At 62.4% G+C, this 20,102-nt stretch overlaps 1 protein-coding gene across 4 annotated transcripts; it reads right to left on the reverse strand.

Annotated features, from left to right (window-relative positions):
- Window positions 1–1,746: 1,746 nt before the first annotated feature.
- DLK1 (delta like non-canonical Notch ligand 1) lies at window positions 1,747–9,341 on the reverse strand. Of its 4 annotated transcripts, none has more exons than XM_036411683.2 (6): window positions 9,063–9,341; window positions 7,841–7,904; window positions 7,216–7,346; window positions 4,309–4,450; window positions 2,568–2,847; window positions 1,747–2,360 (listed from the first exon to the last, which is right to left on the reverse strand). In XM_036411683.2, exons 1-6 carry the CDS (start codon window positions 9,133–9,135, stop codon window positions 2,121–2,123), a joined length of 930 nt encoding a protein of 309 aa, XP_036267576.1. In that variant the 5' UTR covers window positions 9,136–9,341; the 3' UTR covers window positions 1,747–2,120. The 4 variants fall into 4 exon arrangements, with proteins under 4 accessions (XP_036267576.1, XP_036267575.1, XP_036267574.1 ...); XM_036411682.2 differs by having other exon boundaries at window positions 1,747–2,366; XM_036411681.2 differs by having other exon boundaries at window positions 1,747–2,847.
- Window positions 9,342–20,102: the final 10,761 nt, after the last annotated feature.

Raw genomic sequence — 20,102 nt, forward strand, 5'->3', positions numbered from 1 at the left:
CAGAACCGGTAGTTGACTCGATCAAGGTCTCACGTGAGAGAGGCCAGGTGGGTGCCAGACCCACCTGGCACATGCCAACCGTTCTGTTTTTTTTTGTCTTTTTTTAAGATTTTAAAGACACACTCAAATGAGATGTTGACTCAAATGACTTGTGGGGAGAAGGACTGGGGGGCAGGGTCATCAGAGAAGGGAGGTGGGAGAGCCAGGGGATGAGGGTGAGGGAGGGGAGGAGCCACAGAGCCTGGGGGTGGGAGGGGCTTGGCAGTGGTAAAGGGGTGGGGTTTGGGATGTTGGGAGAACTATGGGGAGGCAGGAGGGGAAGGGCAGGTTTAAGATGGGGAGGAGTTTGGTGGGGACGGTGATGGGAGTTTGGGATGGCATCGCCTGTCTGGGACGAGGTGACCAGGGTGGCATCTTGGGGCTGGGATGAGGAGGACCTGGAGCGGGACAGCGGGTTTGAGGGAAGTGGCAGTCAGGCTTGGGGTCGGAATGACAAGGGACTCGGCGGTGGTTTCGTGGGTGGGGGTGACGAAGTTGATGACTGAGTGATGACGGTGACGCATGTGGTGATCGGAATGACCATGTGGTGATCGGAATGACCGTGCGGTGATCTGAAGCAATGACCATGTGGTGATCGGAATGACCATGATGAAGGTGTGGTGATGATGACTTGGGGCAAGGTAAACACGTCAGTTAATACTCAACCAAGCTCGGAGAATTGATTCCTGCCCAAATAACCTAAGCAAAATAGTCCTAACTGGTACCCAAGGGCTGTGAAGCTAACAGAATTCTGTCCCATTTCCTTCTGGTTCCCCCCACCCCCCATCAAAAATAGATGCTCTTCTTAAAAAAGTCAAGTTCATGATTCAGAAACTGGCTAGGTCTTTCAGGATCTGAGCGTTACTAATCGGCAACACAAATGAGCTTCGTGGCCATGTAGGCCAGGTCTGGCACCCCTTGGGCCACACAATTGGAAAACACCCCACAAGGGCCGTGTTGCTTACTCAGATTTCGCCAGGGGCACTTGCGGTTCACCTGCAGTTACATTTTCAGAAATATGGCTGATCTACCAGGGGACGGGAGGGGAAGGGAGGTCTGGGCGGGGGGGTTTCCCGAGGGGCAACCCCAAGGCTATGGTATTGGGACTCGAAAGCGGCCAATAATCGTTCCCAAACGGAAAGTGGAGCCAGGAGGCTCCCCACTTTGAAAAACTGCACTTAGGGGTGATTCTGAGATGTCACGTGGGCATCGGAGCAAACCAAAACATGCGGACCCAGGGAGGAGACTGAGTCTCCATCCGATCCCCGACGGGGAGGGTCGGGAGCTGTTTTGGTTCATCCCCCATCGTTCCTAATTCAGAGTTTTAGACAAGAGAGGACCTTGGTGGTCACGGTGGTTGGTCAAGCCCCTCCCTAAAGAGGGGCGGAATGGTGGGCTCGCTAAAGGGTATGGCAGGGCTGGGACGAGGTCCCGGCCCCGCCAAGCAGCCAACCGGGGTCTTTCTCTCTGCCTGACACACGGCCGCTGCACTCTGCACGAAAAAAAATCTCAACTCCATCACAAAGATCTAAGGACTGCGATGTTGACGTGAGTGCGAGTCGGATGTGACGTGTGAGAATTAACGAACGAAAGGGGCCTGAGAGCCCCGCTCACAGTGGCCGGTCGTCAAGAATACGTTTGCAAGGACCCTGCGGCCGAGGCCCCTCGGGGGAGGGACGTCGACACACGGAGCCCCGGTTCCAGTTGCCTTGTTTTTTTTTTGTCTTTTTTTATTTTATGCCAAAAAAGTCTAAAGTTTAGAACGACATGCTACGTTATCTTAACTTGTCTTAAAGGTGATTAAATTCTTATTCTTATGCTTATTAATCATGCATCGGGGGAGAGGGGGGAGGGTACCTTCTTCATTGCATTGAGCGCATTGCATTGGTGACACAGTAGTAAGCACACAAGGTAACAACAACACAGCGAAGCGCAGCGCGTTCCCCAGGCCTAGCGAGATTCTCCCACCAAGGTTAGAAACCGACCGCGTCTAGAGAGATCTGCGGGGTGGGGGTGGGGGCACCCCGAGGATGGAAGGGGGGCGGGGCCAGTGGGGGACTCTGGGGAGATCTAGCTCTGCTCTAGATCTCCTCGTCGCTAGCCTCCTTGAAGGTGGTCATGTCGATCTTGTCGGGGAAGATGATGTTGACGGCCATGTCCTCCCGGCTGCTGTAGCGCAGCAGCAGCTTCTTCTTCTTGTTCAGCATGCGGTTGTAGCGCAGGTTGGCGATCCAGGCCTCGCACTTGTTGAGAAACACGACGCACACGGTGCCCAGCACCACCAGGCCGGTCAGCACGCCCAGGATGGTGAAGCAGATGGCCTGGCCCTCGGAGAGGAGCGGGGTGTCCTTTTTGACCTCGCGCATGGCCACCTTGAGGATGTGGTGCTCGGGCTGCCCCACCGGCAGCTCGTGCACCCCGGGGGTCACGCGGTAGGCCAGCCCGGGCCCTTGCTGGGAGCTGGACGCGCGCTTCTTGCCGCAGAGGGGGCCTGTGAACTGGGGCTTGCACCGACACTCGAACCTCACCTGAGAGTGCTGCAGGCAGGTGCCGCCGTTCAGGCAGGGCTCGGAGGCGCAGGTGGTTACCGCGCGGCTGCAGGTCTTGTCCACGAAGCCGGGGGGGCAGCGGCAGCGGAAGTCGCCCCCAATGTCGGTGCAGGTGCCTTGGTTCTCGCACGGGTTGGAGGTACAGACGCTGACCACGATCTCGCAGAAGTTGCCCGAGAAGCCCGGCGGGCACACGCAGGAGGCGTACGAGGCCTGGCCGTCATCGTCCACGCAGGAGCCGCCATGCTGGCAGGGGGATCTGCAAGACAGAAGGGGACAGGGCGACGGTCCCTTGTGGGGGGAGGTGGGCTATGACCGGGGCTCAGCACACATGATGGGAGTGGGTGATGCCACCCAGGGGAGCTGAGGGGGGCGGCGGGCACCGGGACCCCTGCCTATGAGGACCTCTATTGTCTGAGGCAGCTGCACACCCATGCGGGGTGTGCCCCTCACCCCAACCCGGAGCACGCCCGACCTCTCACCCCTTCGCCCATCTCCTCCCAGAGGCCTGCCAGGTAGTCCCTGGGCTGGTGGGGGAAACTGAGGCTGAGAGAAGCAAAGCTACTGATAGTGCAGGGCTGGAGGGAGTCCCCTCTTCTCTCTAGCTCGGTCCCTGGGCCCCCCGAGGCCGAGCCACACAGGGCGTCCCTGACCGTCTCCCCCGCCCCCACCGCCCACCACCCCATTATTATTTTTGCTTTTATTCTCAGTGGAGCGAGCCGGCAGCTCATTGTGCAGAAGCCCTCGGGGACTCTGCGAGTGAAAGAAATACGCGGGCTGTCTGCGGTCCCCGCGCCGGTTAATAGCGGCTCATTCACCCAAGTGCAGCCCGCAGACCGAGGCTGTTTGCTCCGAGCGCAGCGCGCGGAGCATTTAGCGTAAGTGCTTCTAAACGAGCAGGCCCTTTGTCAGCTGATAAATGCCCAAACTCCGGGGAAGAAAGGGGCGGTGGGCGCGGAGAGTGAGGAGGGCTGCCGAGGAGCAGGGCTCTGAAGGAATGTCAAGGGCCCCGGGCTGGGTTTTGTGAGGGAGAAGAGCAAAGTATTTTAGAGAGCTTGCTCGAACGTTCCCTTCTCGCTGGTAAGCAGGCCCGGTGTGCGATGCCGCCCCTGCCCCGGGAGTGCAGGGCTTTCCACACCTCCCCTCTGCCTGCGTGTGGCACCAGCCAGCCCCGCGGCCTCCACGCCACCCTGCAATGCCAGGGCGGGGGCTAGGGGTCCCAGGCGGGATTCTTGCTTCGGTGGAGAGCTCTCCTGGCCTCCCTCTGAGGCCCCTCCGTGCAGCTGTGCACCTGAGGGCCAGAGGGGGCGCTGTGGGGAACCCTGCGCAGGGAGGGACACCCAGCAAACCCGCCTGCAGAGCTGCCTGAAGTGGGTGTGTGCGTCTCACAAAAGCAGCCTGGGCCCTGGGAGACTCTGACCTCCCCCTCCCCTCGCCCCTCACCCCAATCGCCTTTAGAAAATTATGCAGCTCTGAGCTCCGTCCCAATCTACTGTCATTCACACGGGGGGACTCAGGGACCCGGGGAGGGCAGGGGAATAGGACGTGATGGCCTTCGGGATCATCTGAAGAAATTATGGAAATGACACTTCCTCTGATGGAGGGTGGCAGCCTGGCTGGCCCTTTGTCAGGCACCAGGCCTCACTGGCACGGGCTGACAGGGGCTTTAGGGGTGATGCGGGGAGGGACTCAGGACCCAGGCAGCGGGAGGGACAATTACCCGTTGACCTCGCAGGGCCCGTCCTTCTTCTGGCAGTTCTCGCCCGAGAAGCCAGGGGCACAGGTGCACTGGTAGTGGCCCTTCTGCATGGTGGTGCAGGTGCCGTTGTTGGCGCAGGGGTTCGAGGTGCAAGCCCGCATGTCTGGGGGAGGGGAGAGAACGTCAGGCCCCGCCCCCCTCTCTGCCAGGGAGGGGGGGCAGGACAGAGGCAGGAAGACACACTGCCGATTGGTCAAGAGAGGGACCCCCAACTAGGCTATCTCCATGTCTCTGCCCATGGCCACTGCCTATGGTCCCTAAGGGGGGTCCTGAGTTAAGAGGTGCAGGGAACCCCCCAAAAAATTCCTGAAAAGCTTAGGGAGCTGAAGGAGGGTCCTTGTGTTAGGTTACGAGGACGGAGAGTCACAGCTGCTCCCTGCCACTCCGCCCAGATCACCTCTACCCTTTTCCGGGGAACCAAGTCACCCCAAAGTCCGGCCTCACAACCTTCCTGACAGATCCCTTCCCTCTTCCCCAAAAGCAGGCCGAGCTCCCCGTGCCTGCCTCCTCCGGGCAGCTCTGCACACCCAGCTCTTCATGGGCTTTTTTTTTCTTTCCGGGGGGTGGCTGCCCCTTGGGGGGACTGGTGCAGCCCAGCCGTTAGGAACGCCAGCGGCCCTCTGAGCCGGCCCACCCCCAGGGGCAGCGGGGATGGAGCTGCGATTGAGCCGGGCCCTGCCTCCTCCTCCAGGTGGTCTCTGGTCCCAGATGAAAAGGCCGCCTGCCTCTCCGAAGGCAGCGAGATGAGAACGATGGAGCCCTCTCCCGCCGGCCTGCGTTTCCATGCACACGGGCGCCTTCCCACCGCCTCTGGACACCTCCCGTCACGCACACTTCATTATCCCGGCTCAGCGAGCCCCGGACGCCGAACAAAGGGGCCCGGGTCAGGGGCTCTCCGACGGGGCAGCCCCCCGGCCCCCCGCCTCCCGCCCGCCTGCCAGGGAGGGGGCCGGCCAGGGCCCACCCCCCTCCCCACTCTGTGCCTCACTTTCTCCACTTATTAAAGGAGGGGGCTCTCCCAGGGACCTTTTTTTTTTCTTTTCTTTTTTTTCCCCCCCTCTCGTTAGCTTTGATTTCCAACCCAGCAGAGAGCCGGGACCCAGCAGACACACCGCGAGGCGGTTCAGGCAGATGGTGGGGAGGGGTGCACACATGGACAGATCCCCCCTCGGTGACAAAGGCCGCTCCCTGCCTGGCGGAGGGGAGATGGCAAGCCATCAATAGAGAAAGGCCTGGCCGCTGCGCGGATGGCCCGTCCCGAGCCCACCAGGCGGCCCTGGGAGCCCAGCTGGGAGCAAGGGAACATAAAGAGATTTATCATGGGGGGGGAGAGGGGGTCGCCGGCCAGGCCTGAGCTTCTCGGCGGGCTCCCTCCCCATCCTCTGCTCAGGGCTCAGTCACCTGAGAGCTGACACGGAGGCTGAAGGGCAGCAACGACCCTCCCGCTCCTGTCCCCTCTGTGGCCAGCCTCCCGAGGAGGCCAAGCCGGCCTCTGCCCCAGGAGCAGGCTGCCCGGGGGGAGGGGAGCCATCCTACGCAGGGGCAGGGGCAGGGGCAGGGGCAGGGGCGGCAGCTGCACTGCCTGCGACTGACTGACCGTGACAGTGACAGCCTGAAAGACCGGGGGAAAGCGGGAAAGGGGACAGGGGGAAAGGGAGAGGGCCCTGTTACCCGGGGGCCACTTCCCCGGGACCCAGCATCCTAAGCCGAGAGCCTTTGTCAACCAGTGAGGAGGGGGCCGAGGTCTGGAAACCTCGTGGGGGGTCCTGGGCTAAGAGACCCCACCGGGTGGGCTGCAGGCTGAATGCCTGATCCCAGATGGTGGCGTCTCTGGGATGCTCTGGTCCTGCAAGGGCGGGGGGGGGGGGGGGGGAGGGCAGCAGAGCTTCGGGCCTGCGCATGAGTCAGCGGCTGATAAAACTGCGCCATAGCAGTGGGGGGGGGGGGGGGAGGGAGAGAGCTTCAAGGACCCAAGACATGGCGGGGGGAGATGCTGGATTTTGAAAACTAGCTGCTCTTTCATTCCCCTTAAGGGAGGGCACTGGAGAAAGCCCAGGTGAGAGTGAATCCTGAGCAAACCCTTCGGCTTCTCTGAGCCTCAGTTTCCCCTTATTCTCTGCTAATGCTTGGGCCCCGGGGGACAGAAAACCCCAGGCTGCGGGCGTTTTCTCAAGGACCTCTGCCCCCCCAGGTTCCCAGGAGGGTTTTGCCAAAGGAGAAGGGGCTCAGAGGAGCATGTGCAGCCCGAGAACGCCGCCAGCTCTCCATCGCTCGGGGTAATGGAGGACGGAGATTGCATAAATTAATGCAATCGACAGATCACGCCAATCCATCCCTTAACCTCTTCTCCGCCCTCCCCAGGACCCCCTCCACCTTCGTTCCTCTGTCACAGCCCCAGCCCCGACCCGGGCCGGGCATGGGCCCTTGCAGCCCACCCCTCAGCGCTGGTCCCCTCCCTCCTCTCCCCTCCCCTCCCCTGTTGTTTGTTTGCTTCCAGCTCCTCATGCCTGTCTCCCGCGCGGACCTGTTGGAGTTTTTCTTGCTGCGTCACACACACCCTGGTCTTTCTACTCCCTATGCCTCAGCCACCGAGCAGGCCCGTGGTGCCCACCCACGCAGCTCCATGGGCTGTATGTTTGCCCTGTGGTGGTTTATCCCCCGGGCAGCCCCCCGACACCCCACCCCAGGGCATCCTCTGGGTGCAGGGTGCAGAGGGGAGCAGAATCACAGCCCCTGCCGGAGAGGAAGCTCTGCCACCATCATGGGGAAGTGTGCAAACAGGCCATCGCCATACAGAGCACCAGGGACATTAGGACGAGGCGGGAGGTGGAGGGCGGGTGGGGTGGGGGGAGAGGGGGATGTGCCCACCTATGTCGCAGTAGTGCCCGTCCCAGCCCTCGTTGCAAGTGCACTGCCAGGGCTCGTCGCAGAATCCGTGGACACAGCCGGGAAAGGGCATGCACTCGTTGCACTGGGGTCCCTGCCAGCCGGGGTGGCACCTGCAGGGGCGGGGAGAGTCCGTGTGAGGGTGGGCAGGGGGTGACAGGGGAGCGGGGCTGCTTTCTGCGTACCAGGGCCTGAGGGGGGTCTTTGCACAGTGCCAGGCCAGGGGTCCCCGAAAGCAAAAGCCATTCACCTGGATGGAAACGCTCACACAGAGGGGGGCAGTCTGAGGAGCAGACAGGGGGGGGGGGGGCTGGGAGGCCGGGACTGGGCCTCGTGATGCGTTCTGCTGCAGTGGCCCGCAGAGGCGTGTCATCATGGGGAGCTGTGACTGGGCCCCACCTCCTGCTGCCCCCCTTCCGCCCCCCCAGTTCCTGCGTCATCCCTCACCAGCCTCCTGCGGGGGTGATGGTGACCAAGCTGGTTTTTGTTTTGCAGCCCAGTGTCCAAGCCCCCTACCCCCTTTTTTTTTGTTTTTCTGTCTGACACTGTGGCTCCCCAGGATTCTGCCCTAGCCCCCCACAAGATGCTTCGGGGGGCCCTCCTTTACCTGCAGACATTGTCCTCGGTGCACACTCCATAGTGGCGGTTGCAGGGCGGGAAGCATTCAGCTCCTGAGGCACAAGAGAGGTTACACCGTTCATCTCACCAGGCCCCAGAGGCCCAAGCCAGGGAGCACGCCCCCCCTGAGGCCCTACTGGCCTGCCACACAGTAGGCACTCATGTCAACCCACTCAGGAAAGGCTCTCTGCCCTGTCCCTGCGTATGGAGTGACCACAGCACGTTTGCTTTATTCTCACCAGCAGGTCAGACATCTCCTTTCCCTCCAAACAGTGTGAGACCTCAGGCTGCAAAACTGGGGGTGGGGGCAGTGGGCGGGCAGGTTCTGACCCCTGGGCACTCAGGCTGGCTAAGGGGGCTCAATGGGGGGGGGGGGGCAGATGTTGAGGTCTTCGTCTCTGGGGAAAGCCAGGCGGGTTCACCTGGCAGCTCACAGGTAAGGCATCTGGATTATGTTTTGAAGGTTCATCCCAGTGAAGCCAGGCCCCCAAGTCGGGGTGCCCCCCCCCCCACTCCCCCTGCATCGAAAAAACAACTGCGCCACAGCTTTGCAGAGGGAGCTGCCTGCAATCCTGACCCTATTTAAAGAGGCTGACGTCTTCCTGGGCGCCTACTGTGTGCATGTCCGTCAGCCTGCACCCCGGCTCTGCAGACAGCCCCCTCGGCCACAGCCCCTGGTGCAGTGGGCGGGGGGCCCCGCGGGGGGTCCCCGCCGGGGCTGGCAGAGAGGGATGGCGGCTGCAGCCCCTCACCTTTAGAAAGCACGCAGCAGGGCCCAGGCTGGGCTCCTGGCCGGGAATTGGGGGACTAAGGTGGCCAAGTCGCCCCCCGTTGCACCCAAGAGACCTGTACCCCAATGCGCACACAAAGACCCCCCCAAAGTTGCCTTTTCACGGGGGTCTCCAGCATCCCCTCGTTCCTCCTACCCCTTGTCTGCGCCCCGACACCCCTCCGGGCACCACTTTTGCGAGGCGGGCAGGGGCCGGGGTCCCACACCTCCCCTGTGTCCGCCCCCCGGGACCCCCAGGGCCGGGTTCGGCATGCAGGGGCGCGGAGAGGGCGCGGCGGGGACCGCGCGGGGGCTTAGGGTTAGGCGAGGCGGGACGGGCGGGAATGGGGCGCATGGGACGGGGCGCGCGCGGGGGGCCGGGCGGCCGGGGGCATCGCAGGCTCCCCAGAGGGGGCGCGAGCCGGGCCGCCGGGGCACTCACCATGGGCATGGTGGCCGAAGGCCAGCAGGAGCAGCAGGACGCGCAGGAGGGCTCGGGTCGCGGTCATGGTCATCGTCGCGGGGCAGCCGGGGTCGCGGTCCCGGGATCGGCGCGGGCGCGGGTCCGGGCGCGGGGGCCGCGCTGGGTTTCTGGTTGCGGATGCGAAAGGGGGCGCGGGAGCGCTGGGAGGGGAAAGCCAGGGCTGCGCCCGGCTCCGCGCTGCGCTCGCCAATGCCGCCGCCGCCGCCGCCGAGCTGCCGCCGCCGCCGCGCGCGCCGCCCTTTTCGTACCGTCGCCCCCCTCCCCCCCGCGGCCCCCGCCCCCCGCCCCCGCCCCCCTCCGCGCGCACGGGGCCGGCGCCGGCCAGTCCCGGTGACCCCCCGCCCCGCCCGGGCCCCCCACCTCCGCGGCGTCCCGGAAACCGGCTCGCGCACGAGGCGCACTCGTGGCTAGACGGGCACAGGTACCCCGCGCGCGTGGAGCACGCGTTCCCCGCGCGGGACGGCACAGGGGCGCGCCCCGCCGGCTCGGCCCAAGTCCCGGGAGCCGGGGGACGGGGGTCGGCCCGCAGCCCCCGGGACAGCGCGAAGGCGCGCTCGCACCCGGACACCCGCCCCCTATCCCCAAAACCCTGCCCTCGCCAAGGTCCCGGGCACGCAGGCCAGGGCTCGCTCGCCCAGAAAAACACACGCACCCTCCAAAGGAGGGACTGCTCACCCAGAAAAACCCCCGAGACCCCCGGCCACGGAGACGCGGGGGGAAAGGCAGACACACTCCCGGCCACCCGGACACAGCCTACTCCCGCACACGCCGCTGCCCGCTGTGGGGAGGGCCGGCGGTGTCACAGGCCCGTCCTGGGCACGCAGCGAGGCCTGCGCGCTCACACGGTTATGAAACCCTGGGCCCAGCCATCCATCCGCACGGAGGGAGGCACGTTCAGAGCCACGTGCTGTCCCTGAACATGCGAGCCCCCTCGTCCACATGCTGACGCCGGCACATGTCCATCCAGCCCGTTACCTGATGGCCTCCGGCCCCACACACACCTGCACGCACACACGCAGCCAGGGCCTGGGCCTGGGCCTGGGTGGTGACCAAGCAGATTTCACCCAGGGGCGCAGCCACACGGGTGTCCACACACACACACCCACACCGCCCGGTCCCCAGGACTTACCATCCACTGGCTCTTGGTTGCACAATCACCTCCACACACTCACTCACACAGCCACCCAACACACACCACTCACACCCGTCTCTGCTCCCCCACCGGGACGTGTGTGGGCAAGAAGCTCACACGTATGCGCTTCTCCCACACGCAGAGACACACCAAGGCATCAAGCACATGCTCCAGGCCCCCGGAAGCTGGGCGGGGGAGCTCCAGAGAAGGCTTTTTGGGGGCACGGGCTTGGGGGCTTGGGGGCTGGGACCCTACCACAGACCTTCCTTCTCCGAACCTTGCAGCCTGACCCTCTGCCTGCAGCCTCCCTCTCCTTGTAGGGATGTGGGAGGTGCAGGGCGGCTTGGGAGAGGCGGTGGGGGAGGGAGGGAGGGGGTGGAAGGTGTGTAGGAGGTGGGACCTTCAAGGGGGTCCTTTGTGTCCCCTGCATTTGCATAGGCTCATTTGCATACCGACCCAGGTGCGGGGCTCCCTCAGGTCAAACCCTCCCCCTTGTCTTTCCCCCCCCCCCACTTCCCCACATTGCTGAGGGGGGCGAGGGGGGGAGGGAAGAGTAGGGGGAGGAATTTGGGTCACTTTGGACCTTGGGGTGGGGCCTTGTCCCTGCAGCCATCCCCACAGGACCCCAGGCCGTGGAAGGCTGGAGAACATGCTTGCTGACCTGGGCACCGGGGGGTGGGAAGTCAGGTCCAGGGGAGCCCCCAGGCCCGTGGGTCCCGAGACCCTCAGTCTGAGCTGCGGGGGAGACTGGCCATTTCTCGGCGGCTTTCCAGAGGCTGGAGGGGAGCTCTCCCTGGCTTGGGAAGGTGCCTTACCCTGGTGTTCTCTGCTGAAGACCCAGAAAGGGGGGAGGGCACTGGGGCACCCACTGCCTGCCCCTGCCTCTCCGTTATCCCAGCTCCCATGGCCCCTTCTCCAAGGAAGAAGCTGAGTCCAGGGAAGGAAAATGTTTTGTCCAAGACCCCTGGCTCCATGAGCGTGGCCGGAGGCTCAGGCCTCAAGGACGCCAGTCCGCTGCACAGAGATGGCCAAAGCTTCCCAATGACCCCGCCCCCCCCCTCCACACTCTCTTCCCTCCAAGAACCCTGACCTCAGCCTCCAAAATTATCCTGCCCGGTTCAGCGGGCAGCTCCAGAAGGCTGGGTTCTCAGCCAGAAGCGAAGGGAGGGTGGGGGAGGTTGGTGAGGGACCTGGGGCTCAGAGGCCCCGGGCGCGCGCCCTCCCCACCCCCTTTCGGATCTAGTCACCAGGTGTGGCGTGGACTGCGCAGAGCGCCAAGGGGGGCCCTGGGGGCCGTCAGGGCACCCCCACCAGGACCCCTTCTTTCTCAACGCCACCCTCCCCAGTTTTGGAAAAGGAAGGAGGCCCGGGCATGGGTGTCCAAATATCACAGGCTCCACCGGAAAGGGCATCCCCTCGGCCCGCTGGCTGGCACCTGCTTGCTGACCCCAGCTCCTCCCCTGCCTGCTGAGGGCCCTGGGCCAGTCACTTCCCCTCAGAGCCCAGTGTCCTTGTCTCTAAACAGGGGTGCCGCCGTGGTCCCCAAAGGGAACTGGAGTTTTCGGGAGTAGAAAACCACTGTACTTACAAGGCCTGGCCCCTCCCGGCCCTTCTTCCAGCAGCTGCCACCCGCCGCCTGGGCCCAGGCGGCTGCAGGGAGCGGGAGGAGGGGCAGGGCTCTCTGGGCCTCTCCCGGAGCCCCCGCAGGGCTGCCGCGGGGAGGGGGCCTCCGCCCGCAGGACCCCAGCCTGCAGCTCTCTGTGGCTTTGCTCTGGTGTCAATAAGGCGTTTGTAAATGCAGGAGCCCAGAGCTTTCTTTTCAGCGAGCAGACAAGAGAAGGGGTAGCTGGGCAGCGGCGGGGAGGAGAGGTTCCTGATTGTCACGGCTTCAAGGCGGCACAGAAAGCATGGAAATGCCAGTGGGGTCCCTTGGGGAGCAGTGGCACTGTCTGCTGTTTGCCAGCAGACCCTGGGGGCTGGGGAGCGCAGGGCTGGGGGAGTCAGGACAGACAGATGCTGCTCTATCTGTGCTGTCCCCTCCCCACTTTTCTCTTCCCTCCCCTCCCCTCCCCTCCTTTCCTCCCTGCGCCAAAGCACAAACCTCTGGGACCCCAGAAGAGGCAGAGCTGGGCAGGTGGTCTGCACAGGTAGCAGGGACTCACTCTGCCAAGGGCGGGGCTGGATTGGGCTTCCGCGGGCCCAGCCCCACCCACAGCCGCCAGAAAATGTCCTCGGCTCCTTCCGCCCAGAGGCCAGAGGCCACCCACGGGGACCCCAAGGGAGCTGGTGGTGGGTGAGAGTTTTCCGAGGGAACCAGAGGAACGTTATCTCCCGCCTGCTATCTGCAGTCCTTCTCCAAACACGAACAGCACCCCAGCCCACGCCAGACCCCCTCGGCCCTGATTACGGACAGGAAGCTGCTCAGGGAAGCCCAGCAGCAGGGCCCAGCTGGAGGGCTCAGGCCAGCCAGTCCTGGGTGTGCACAGCAGGGCAGGCCGCGGGGGCGGGGGGGGGGGGGGGGGGGACACGCACTCCCATCCTTCTCTGCACCCCCACCCAGTTGAGAATCTCCAAACCTGAGGCTTGGTTTTAGAGGTCTCCACACCCCCATCGGTCCTGTCCTAGTGGGACAGGGCACGGTCAGGGAAACTAAGGCCCAGAGAGGTCCCACCGGAGTATTTGTTTCCTCTCCCCCCTCCCTCCCACCAAACACCCTGCGATCTCCATCCTCCCTTCCAGGGAGGACTCAGGCCCCCTGGCCCTTCCTGAGGTGCAGCTCTTCCCACAGGGACTGCTCCTGTGCTGGGGTGGCTTGGTTAGAGGGGGGAACTGAAATAGCCCAGACAGTGAGTGGGCAGGGAACACTGCACCCACATCCTGGGTTAGGGGTACACAGATAAGCGGGGGGGCGGGGGGGGGCGGGGGAGGCTCCTATTCTGCTCCCGTGGCTCCCGAGTCCAGCCTGGCCCCAGAGTAGAGGCATCTGTCTGCTCCGGCCTCTCCTGGCAAGACTTGGGGTTGCAGGCCCATTTCAGAGATGGGCACACTGAGGCTTGAAGACCCTGAGACTGAGCAGGTAATGACGACCAGAAACCCGGGTTTGAAACCCGGTCCGCTGGCAACTCCGGCACCAATCTCTTTTCTCAGCCGAACAGAGCTTAAGAGCGGGAGGCAGGGAGGGTAATGGGGAGGCCCAGAGGGAGCCCCTGCCCTCCTGGGATTGGGAGGGGGGCCAGCCCAGCCTTCTCAGGAGCCGTGAGGTTCCTGCAAACACCTAAGAGAGGCACACACGGTAGCCATGACTCTGATTCTTTCTTTGAGCTGAAGTTTGTTGGAGAGAGAAATTCTCTTTTTTCTTTTTGTTTTCTGCAGAGGGGAGGGGCCCAGAGGGTGAAGGAGGGAGAGGTGTTGGAGGCACACCAGGTACATTTAGGCTCAAGAACATGAAGGTTTGGTTTCAAGTTCAATCAAAGAGAAGCCTGCCGTGTCCCCCAGGCCTGGCTGCAGGTCTGCACGTGACTCGGGGGAGAAAGAGTGGCTCTCACCCACCGGCCCAGCCTCAAGTTCCAGGGAAAATACACGAGCGAGTGGGCAGCTGGGGGAGCTCGGTGTGGGACCGTATTTAGTGTTGATTTCATGGGGTCGCACCTCTCCCCCCAAACAGAACCAATTTCTCCCGTCATCGATGGTAGGGTTTCAGAAATAGATTTTCTCGCTTCCTTCCTGGCCATTGGAATCGATGTGGATGTCAAGTTCACAAGTCTAATTGTCCACGTCACCCATCAAATTAGCTCCGTGAAGGGCGCCACTGAGTCACGCTGTGCGCGCGGGGCTCCGGGGGTCTCTGGGGAGAATTAACGACGGCTTCGCGCCCACCTCCAATCCTGTGGGTACTCCAGCCCCCTACCCAAGCGGGAGGAAACCAGGACCCGGGGGAGGAAAAAAAGGAGTCTTTTCATCACTTAGCCTGTCAATGCAGGCTTTGGCAAAAAGCACAGTAATTCTTCATTCATCACAAATTCCCAGAAGTTAATTTTCCATAAAACGGAGCCACACCTCTTTGAAATGCGTTCTTTGATCTGCTCCTGGGCATGGGCGGAGCTCCTACTGTGTGCCTGGGGCCTGCTGGGGGGCGGGGCAGGGTGTGCAGGAGAGACCGCTGGTACCCTCACCTTCTAGAACCTTCTAGAAGAGTTCACGGCTGGGAGACCTAGTGCTCAGAGACCTCGGAGAGGCAGGGGGTGGTGCGGAGAGGGAGGTGAGCGAGCTGCGTGGGAGCTGGGGGCCCGTGGGAGGGAGACGCAGCTTTTCTCGGAGGAGGTCCTGGGGCTGGATGTGCGAGGGTGCTGGGGTGTCCTGCAGGGTGCGCCAGGATGGGGGACACCCTCTAAGCCCACATCCCTGAAAGGAGGACCTCCACCTGGCCCCAGGCCAGGCGTTTCCGGGGTGATGGTGGCAGAACTGTTCCCGTCTCCATCTGCAGGAGCCGGGGTCTCGGAGAAGGAAGGAAGGGTCACACTGTGGCTGGGCCTGCACAGGGGCCAAGTTTAAGGGTGTGAGAACACACGGCTCTCAAGGAATCGAAGATGCTCCTGTATTACATATTTTCCCCCCTCTTATTTGCAAGAAACCATTAGCATCTTCATTCAATTACATTTTTAAAAACTGTTCGTTGTTCTCCTTCCTCCTGGGCATTAGGAGTCCCTTGCAAAGCGGGGCACTGCCCCTGCTGAAGCAGGGCGAGGGGTGAGGGTTGGGGTGGGGGAGGGGGTCAGAGCCCCGCTGCTTGCTCCTCTCCCCCTCCTCCTCAGAAGCCTTCTCCCCCCCGCTGCCCTGTCCTGCCAGCTCCCCCGCCATGGGCCCTGGCCCAGGCCCGCAGCCTGAGCCCGCGGCCCCCTCCTGCCATCACTGCTCACCTCCCGCACATCCTCCCGCCTGGTGTTAATGGGTTTTGCACATGTGTCTGACCTCCGCCAGCCCAGAAGTGCCCCTCGCCGGCGACCTACAGCGCTGCCCACGAGGTGTTTGTGGATTAAGTGAATTGATGAATAAACGAATGAGGCACAAAGTGTTCTCCGAGGGTTACCATGGGGCCCCTCGGGGAAGATCCCGTGTCCTAGCAACTGGCGGCCTCACACGGCCCGCTCCAGCCACAGCCCGCCCGCCCGCCCGCCACCCCGGATCCCTGGGTTCTGTCCGGGGTTGCCGACCCACACGCACAGGGCTCAGCTCGCTGAGTGGAGGGCCCTGAGGCGACCCGGCTCACCCGCCTTGGCCTTGGCCTTGGCCTTGGCCTCTCCCGCCAGGGCCTCTCGGGTCTCCCGTACTGGGAATGTGGAATGTGGGGAGCAGCTGCTCGGAGGAGACCACAGTCAGCATCCCCTGCCGTCACCTGCTCCCACTCCCCCCAGTGCCTGGCTCCTCCGTGAGCCCGTTCCTATGGTGACGCTCTGTGCCTCCGGAGGCCCTACCTAGCTGCCTGCAACTGTGCTCCAGCGAGCGATGGGGGCAGGGGGCCCCCGTCCCCCCACCCAACACGCCTGAGGTTGTTTGATACCCACATGCAAGCTGGGTCTGATAACAATGAGCCTTACATTGATCCCCGCACAAAAAGGCCCCTTCCTCCTCCCCTCCACCTGTGGGGGCTCCCTGTGAGCCACAGGGCTGGACCCCGGGGCCCAGAGAGGCTGAGCGACTCTCCCTAAGTCACACAGGAAGGCGGCGGCGGAGCAGGACTGGAATGCCGCGGCCTGGAACCCGCCTGGGGCACTGCGAAGTGGATCATACACAGTGCTCTGAGGGACCCCAGGCTCCCGGTTCAACAGGCTCCATCCGGTCAGACGGGAGAGCCCGCAGAGACTCAGAAGCTATGGCGTCAGGAGATAGGAGCCTCGCTGGGGCTGAGGGGGATGGTCCTCTCGTCACTGTTTCTGTGTCAGGGAATTGGGGAAGCGAGGCTGCTTCTTGGGACCTGACGCCACCTCTCCCTCCTTCTCCCTCCTGCCGGGCCTCCAACCCGCCCAGCCCCCTGCGGGACGGAACCTGCTCTCTCTGCCTTTGTTACTCCGCAGCTGGTGCCTGTGTGGGAGCCCCAGCCTTTGGACACCCGCTCTGGAGGTCTCTCTGAGCCTCTGATCTCCATTCATCGCCCCCCCCCCCCCCAACAAGCCTCCTGGAGAGCCCCGAGATCTGCAGTTGTCTGAGCCAAGCTTGGGCCTCGGCCTCGGCCTCACCTGAGTGTGTGTGTGCACAGGCCCCAGGGCCCAGGTCCTCCTTCCCCAGCGGCTCTCCTGCCCACTGCCAGCCTCCCATCCTGTCACCGCCACCCCGGCCCAAGCCGTCAGACCCTGTCACCGCCTCCCAACTCTCTGAGGTCTGCAGGGCGGGAGTCCGAGAGAGGTTTCCTAATGCAAGTCTGTTCCGACTGTGGTCCTGTTTAAGGCCTGACACTGGGAGGAAGGTGGAGGCAAAAGGGAGAAGGAAGGAAAGGAGGGAGGTAGGGAGGGAGGGAGGGAGCCCTGGGTTTTCAAAACCCATCTCAGCTCCCCCAGGGTACGTGCGCAGAACTAGGCGCACAGTAGGTGCTCATTAAGTACGTATTTTCAGGGTTGAATTGCACCATCTCATCAAGGAATCGATGAGGAAGCATTTGGCCGGAATGGGGGCACCTCGGGCATCGGAAATGGTCTTTCAAAGCCCGGGAGCCCCCCTGCCCAGCGACGCTCTGCCTGCGGCCTGCGGGCGGGCGCCTTTCCAGCGCCTCCGCCGCCTCTCCCCGGAGGGGCCATTACTTCTGGCTGCATTTTACTTAAATGACTGGAAACAGGGCCCCAATCGATCCTGCATCGAGGGCGACCCTGCTGCATAGACTCACCCTGGCTGCCTGCCTACACCCCCACCCTCTAGAGGAGATGGAGGAACCAGCTTGCAGGCGTGTTCTCTCCGCACAGGCGCAGTGGCGGGCAGGCAGGGCATGGAGGGCAGGGGCGGGTGAGCCTGAGCTGGGGCCTCCAGGTGCTCCTCTGGGAGGCTTTTTATTTTATTTTATTATTTTATTTTATTTTAATATATTTTATTGATTTTTCACATAGAGGAAGAGAGAGAGATAGAGAGTTAGAAACATCAATGAGATATAGACATCGATCAGCCGCCTCCTACACACCCCTCACTGGGGATGTGCCCGCAACCAAGGCACATGCCCCCAGCTGGAATCGAACCTGGGACCCTTCAGTCCGCAGGCCGATGCTCTATCCACTGCGCCAAACTGGCCTCGGCGAAGCTGTTTATTCTTGTAGGGGGCTGAGGCTCGGTGAGAGTCCTTAGAAGGTGCTCAGAGGAGGGGAGCTCATGTCTCTCAAATGGGGGTGTTGATGACACACCACCAGGCCGGAAGCGCTGTGTGTGCAAACCACTAAGGGACACGCAGGGTCGGCCACCATCCGGGCTCCCTAACTGCTGCCCCCTGGGCCCACCTGCCCCAGGCCCTGCCGCACCCCGATCCTGCACCTGCACCCCCCCGACCCCCCGGATCTGTGCTCCCATGAGCTCCCAGCGACAGCTTGGATTTACAAGCAGACACCGCCGTGGGGCTGCGGAGCCCCCAGCACCCAGGCGGCCCCGGGGAACAGATGGCGCACGCCACATGGTTAATTCGAGGTGAGTGTAGCCGGGTAAAGGACTATTTACAGAGGCGTGGGCAGGTGTGAGGCAGCCCGAGGGGCAGCCGCAGGCCCGGCCCCGGGAGCCTCAGAGCCGAGGGGCCCCCTCACCTGGACACGGGTGGGGAGGGTGGTGGCCGAGCCGACCTTTGGCCGAGGAGGCTCCAGGCCACCGTACCTCCCCACTCCGGGGCGCGGGGGCCTCCAGGGGCTCGGCGCAGGGGCAGGAGGACGGAAGGGAAAGAGCTGCACAGCCAAGGCCTGTCTTCCTTCTCGGGTGGGCCAGCGGGGCTCAGGCGGCCTCCGCAGGGCAGAGCTGGCCCCTGAGCCCTAGCGCCCTGGCACTGCCCTCACTCTCTAGGGCGTCTACCAGCTCTGAGAGGAGATAGGAGGACCCCACAGGGCCACGCATGTGGGGAGCACCGAATCACGGCAGGAGTGCACACTGGATGGGGCGGGGTGGGTGCTGAGCGGCGGACCCTGGGGAGGGGGGGCAGTGGGGGGAATGAAGAAGCCATGATGGCGATGGCGTGCGGGCAAGGAGAGGGGCGGGGCTCGCAAAGGGAACAGAAGAAGCTTCCGAGGGCAGGTGGCCCCAGACCCAGGACTCCTCAGGGCTGCCCCTGCCCTCCTGCTCCGAGTCCTCTGCTTCTTTGGCTCAGATGGCTCCTCCCTCCACACCCACAGACCCCCTCAGACCCCTCATCGTTACAAAGGCTGAGGGTGAGGAGGAGGGGTATTGGTTGGGCGGGGTAATGAGGCCATGGGGCAGGAGCAAAGGAGCCAGGCTCAGAGGGCTGGGGGTGAGTATGGGGCGTTGAAGGCCATAAAGCATAACTCTGGCCGAAAGCGGTTTGGCTCAGTGGATAGAGTGTCAGCCTGCAGACTGAAAGGTCCCAGGTTCGATTCCGGTTGCGGGCACATCCCCAGTGGGAGGTGTGCTGGAGGCAGCTGATTGATGTTTTTCTCCCATCAATGTTTTTTTTTTTTTAATAAAATATATTTTATTGATTTTGTACAGAGAGGAAGGGAGAGAGTTAGAGAGTCAGAAACATCGATGAGAGAGAGTCATCGATCAGCTGCCTCCTGCACACCCCCTACTGGGGATATGCCCGCAACCAAGGCACATGCCCTTGACCAGAATCGAACCTGGGACCCCCCCAGTCCCCAAGCCAACGCTCTATCCATTGAGCCAAACCGGTCTTGACCCATCAATGTTTCTAGCTCTCTATCTCTCTCCTCTCCTCTCTGTAAAAAATCAAAAAAAAAAAATATATATATATATATGCATAACTCTGAACCTGAAGAGAGAGAGAGAAAGAGCAGGGGAGAGAGAGAAAGAGACAGAGACAGAGTCAGAGAGAGAGGAAAAAGTTTCATTTCCCAGGAAGATGGTGTGTGTGTGTGTGTGTGTGTGTGTGTGTGTCTGTCTGTCTGTCTGTAGTAAAGACGGGAGAGACGGGAAGGGTTTACAGGAAGAGAGGCTGTAGATGCCGGATGAGGCGTAATTGATTAATTGGATGAAGAGAACACGGTCTCTCGTCTGCGAGCTCCTGGTCTGGCGGGGAGACGAGGATTTGAACCGACACCTCTGCTGACGGGAGACGCTATAATTGAATTCCTGGGGCTGGCAGTCTGGGCTCGGTAGGGACGCGACGGTAATTCACCGGCCCTGCCCTGCAGCCCTGTGTATCACGGGTCTGGGCCCCCGGAAGCGCTCCACAGCTGCCCTTGGAGGAGGGGGAACACGTGTTGTGTTTCAAGATGGCTGCACGTTTGTTCTATTGACTCCTCAGAACCCGGCATTTGCCAATGAGCTGCTTAATGTGGTGGGAGTCAGGGGAAGGTTCTGGAGGTCACAGTGAGATGTCTTCTTCTCTTCTGTGGCCTGGCCCGTGTCGTAAAGGCCCAGGGAGTGTTTGTTGAGTGAATATATGATAGATGATGGATGGATGGATGGATGGATGATGGGTGGATAGATGGATGGGTGAAAGGGTTGGTGGATGGATGGGTGGATTGGTGGATGGATGAGTGGCTGGATAAGTGGATGGGTTAGTGGGTGGGTGGATAAATGGATGGATGGTAGTGGGTGGATGGATGAGTGGATGGGTTAGTGGATGGATAGATGATGGATGGATGAGTGGATGGATTAGTGGGTGGATGGTAGTGGGTGGAAGGATAGATGAATGCATGGATGGATGGATGAGT

This window comes from Pipistrellus kuhlii, unplaced genomic scaffold, assembly GCF_014108245.1.
Source record: "Pipistrellus kuhlii isolate mPipKuh1 unplaced genomic scaffold, mPipKuh1.p scaffold_m20_p_41, whole genome shotgun sequence".
NCBI lineage: Eukaryota > Metazoa > Chordata > Mammalia > Chiroptera > Vespertilionidae > Pipistrellus > Pipistrellus kuhlii.

Bases quoted from the DNA above. Each gene is read 5' to 3' on its own strand.
- DLK1 (XM_036411681.2), bottom strand. From the start codon at position 9,135: ATGACCATGACCGCGACCCGAGCCCTCCTGCGCGTCCTGCTGCTCCTG. The intron at 7,347-7,840 runs GTAAAGGAGGGC...CCGCCCCTGCAG, and splicing joins ACCGAGGACAATGTCTGCAG to GTGCCACCCCGGCTGGCAGG. The intron at 4,451-7,215 runs GTGGGCACATCC...CCCCTCCCCCAG, and splicing joins CGGGCACTACTGCGACATAG to ACATGCGGGCTTGCACCTCG.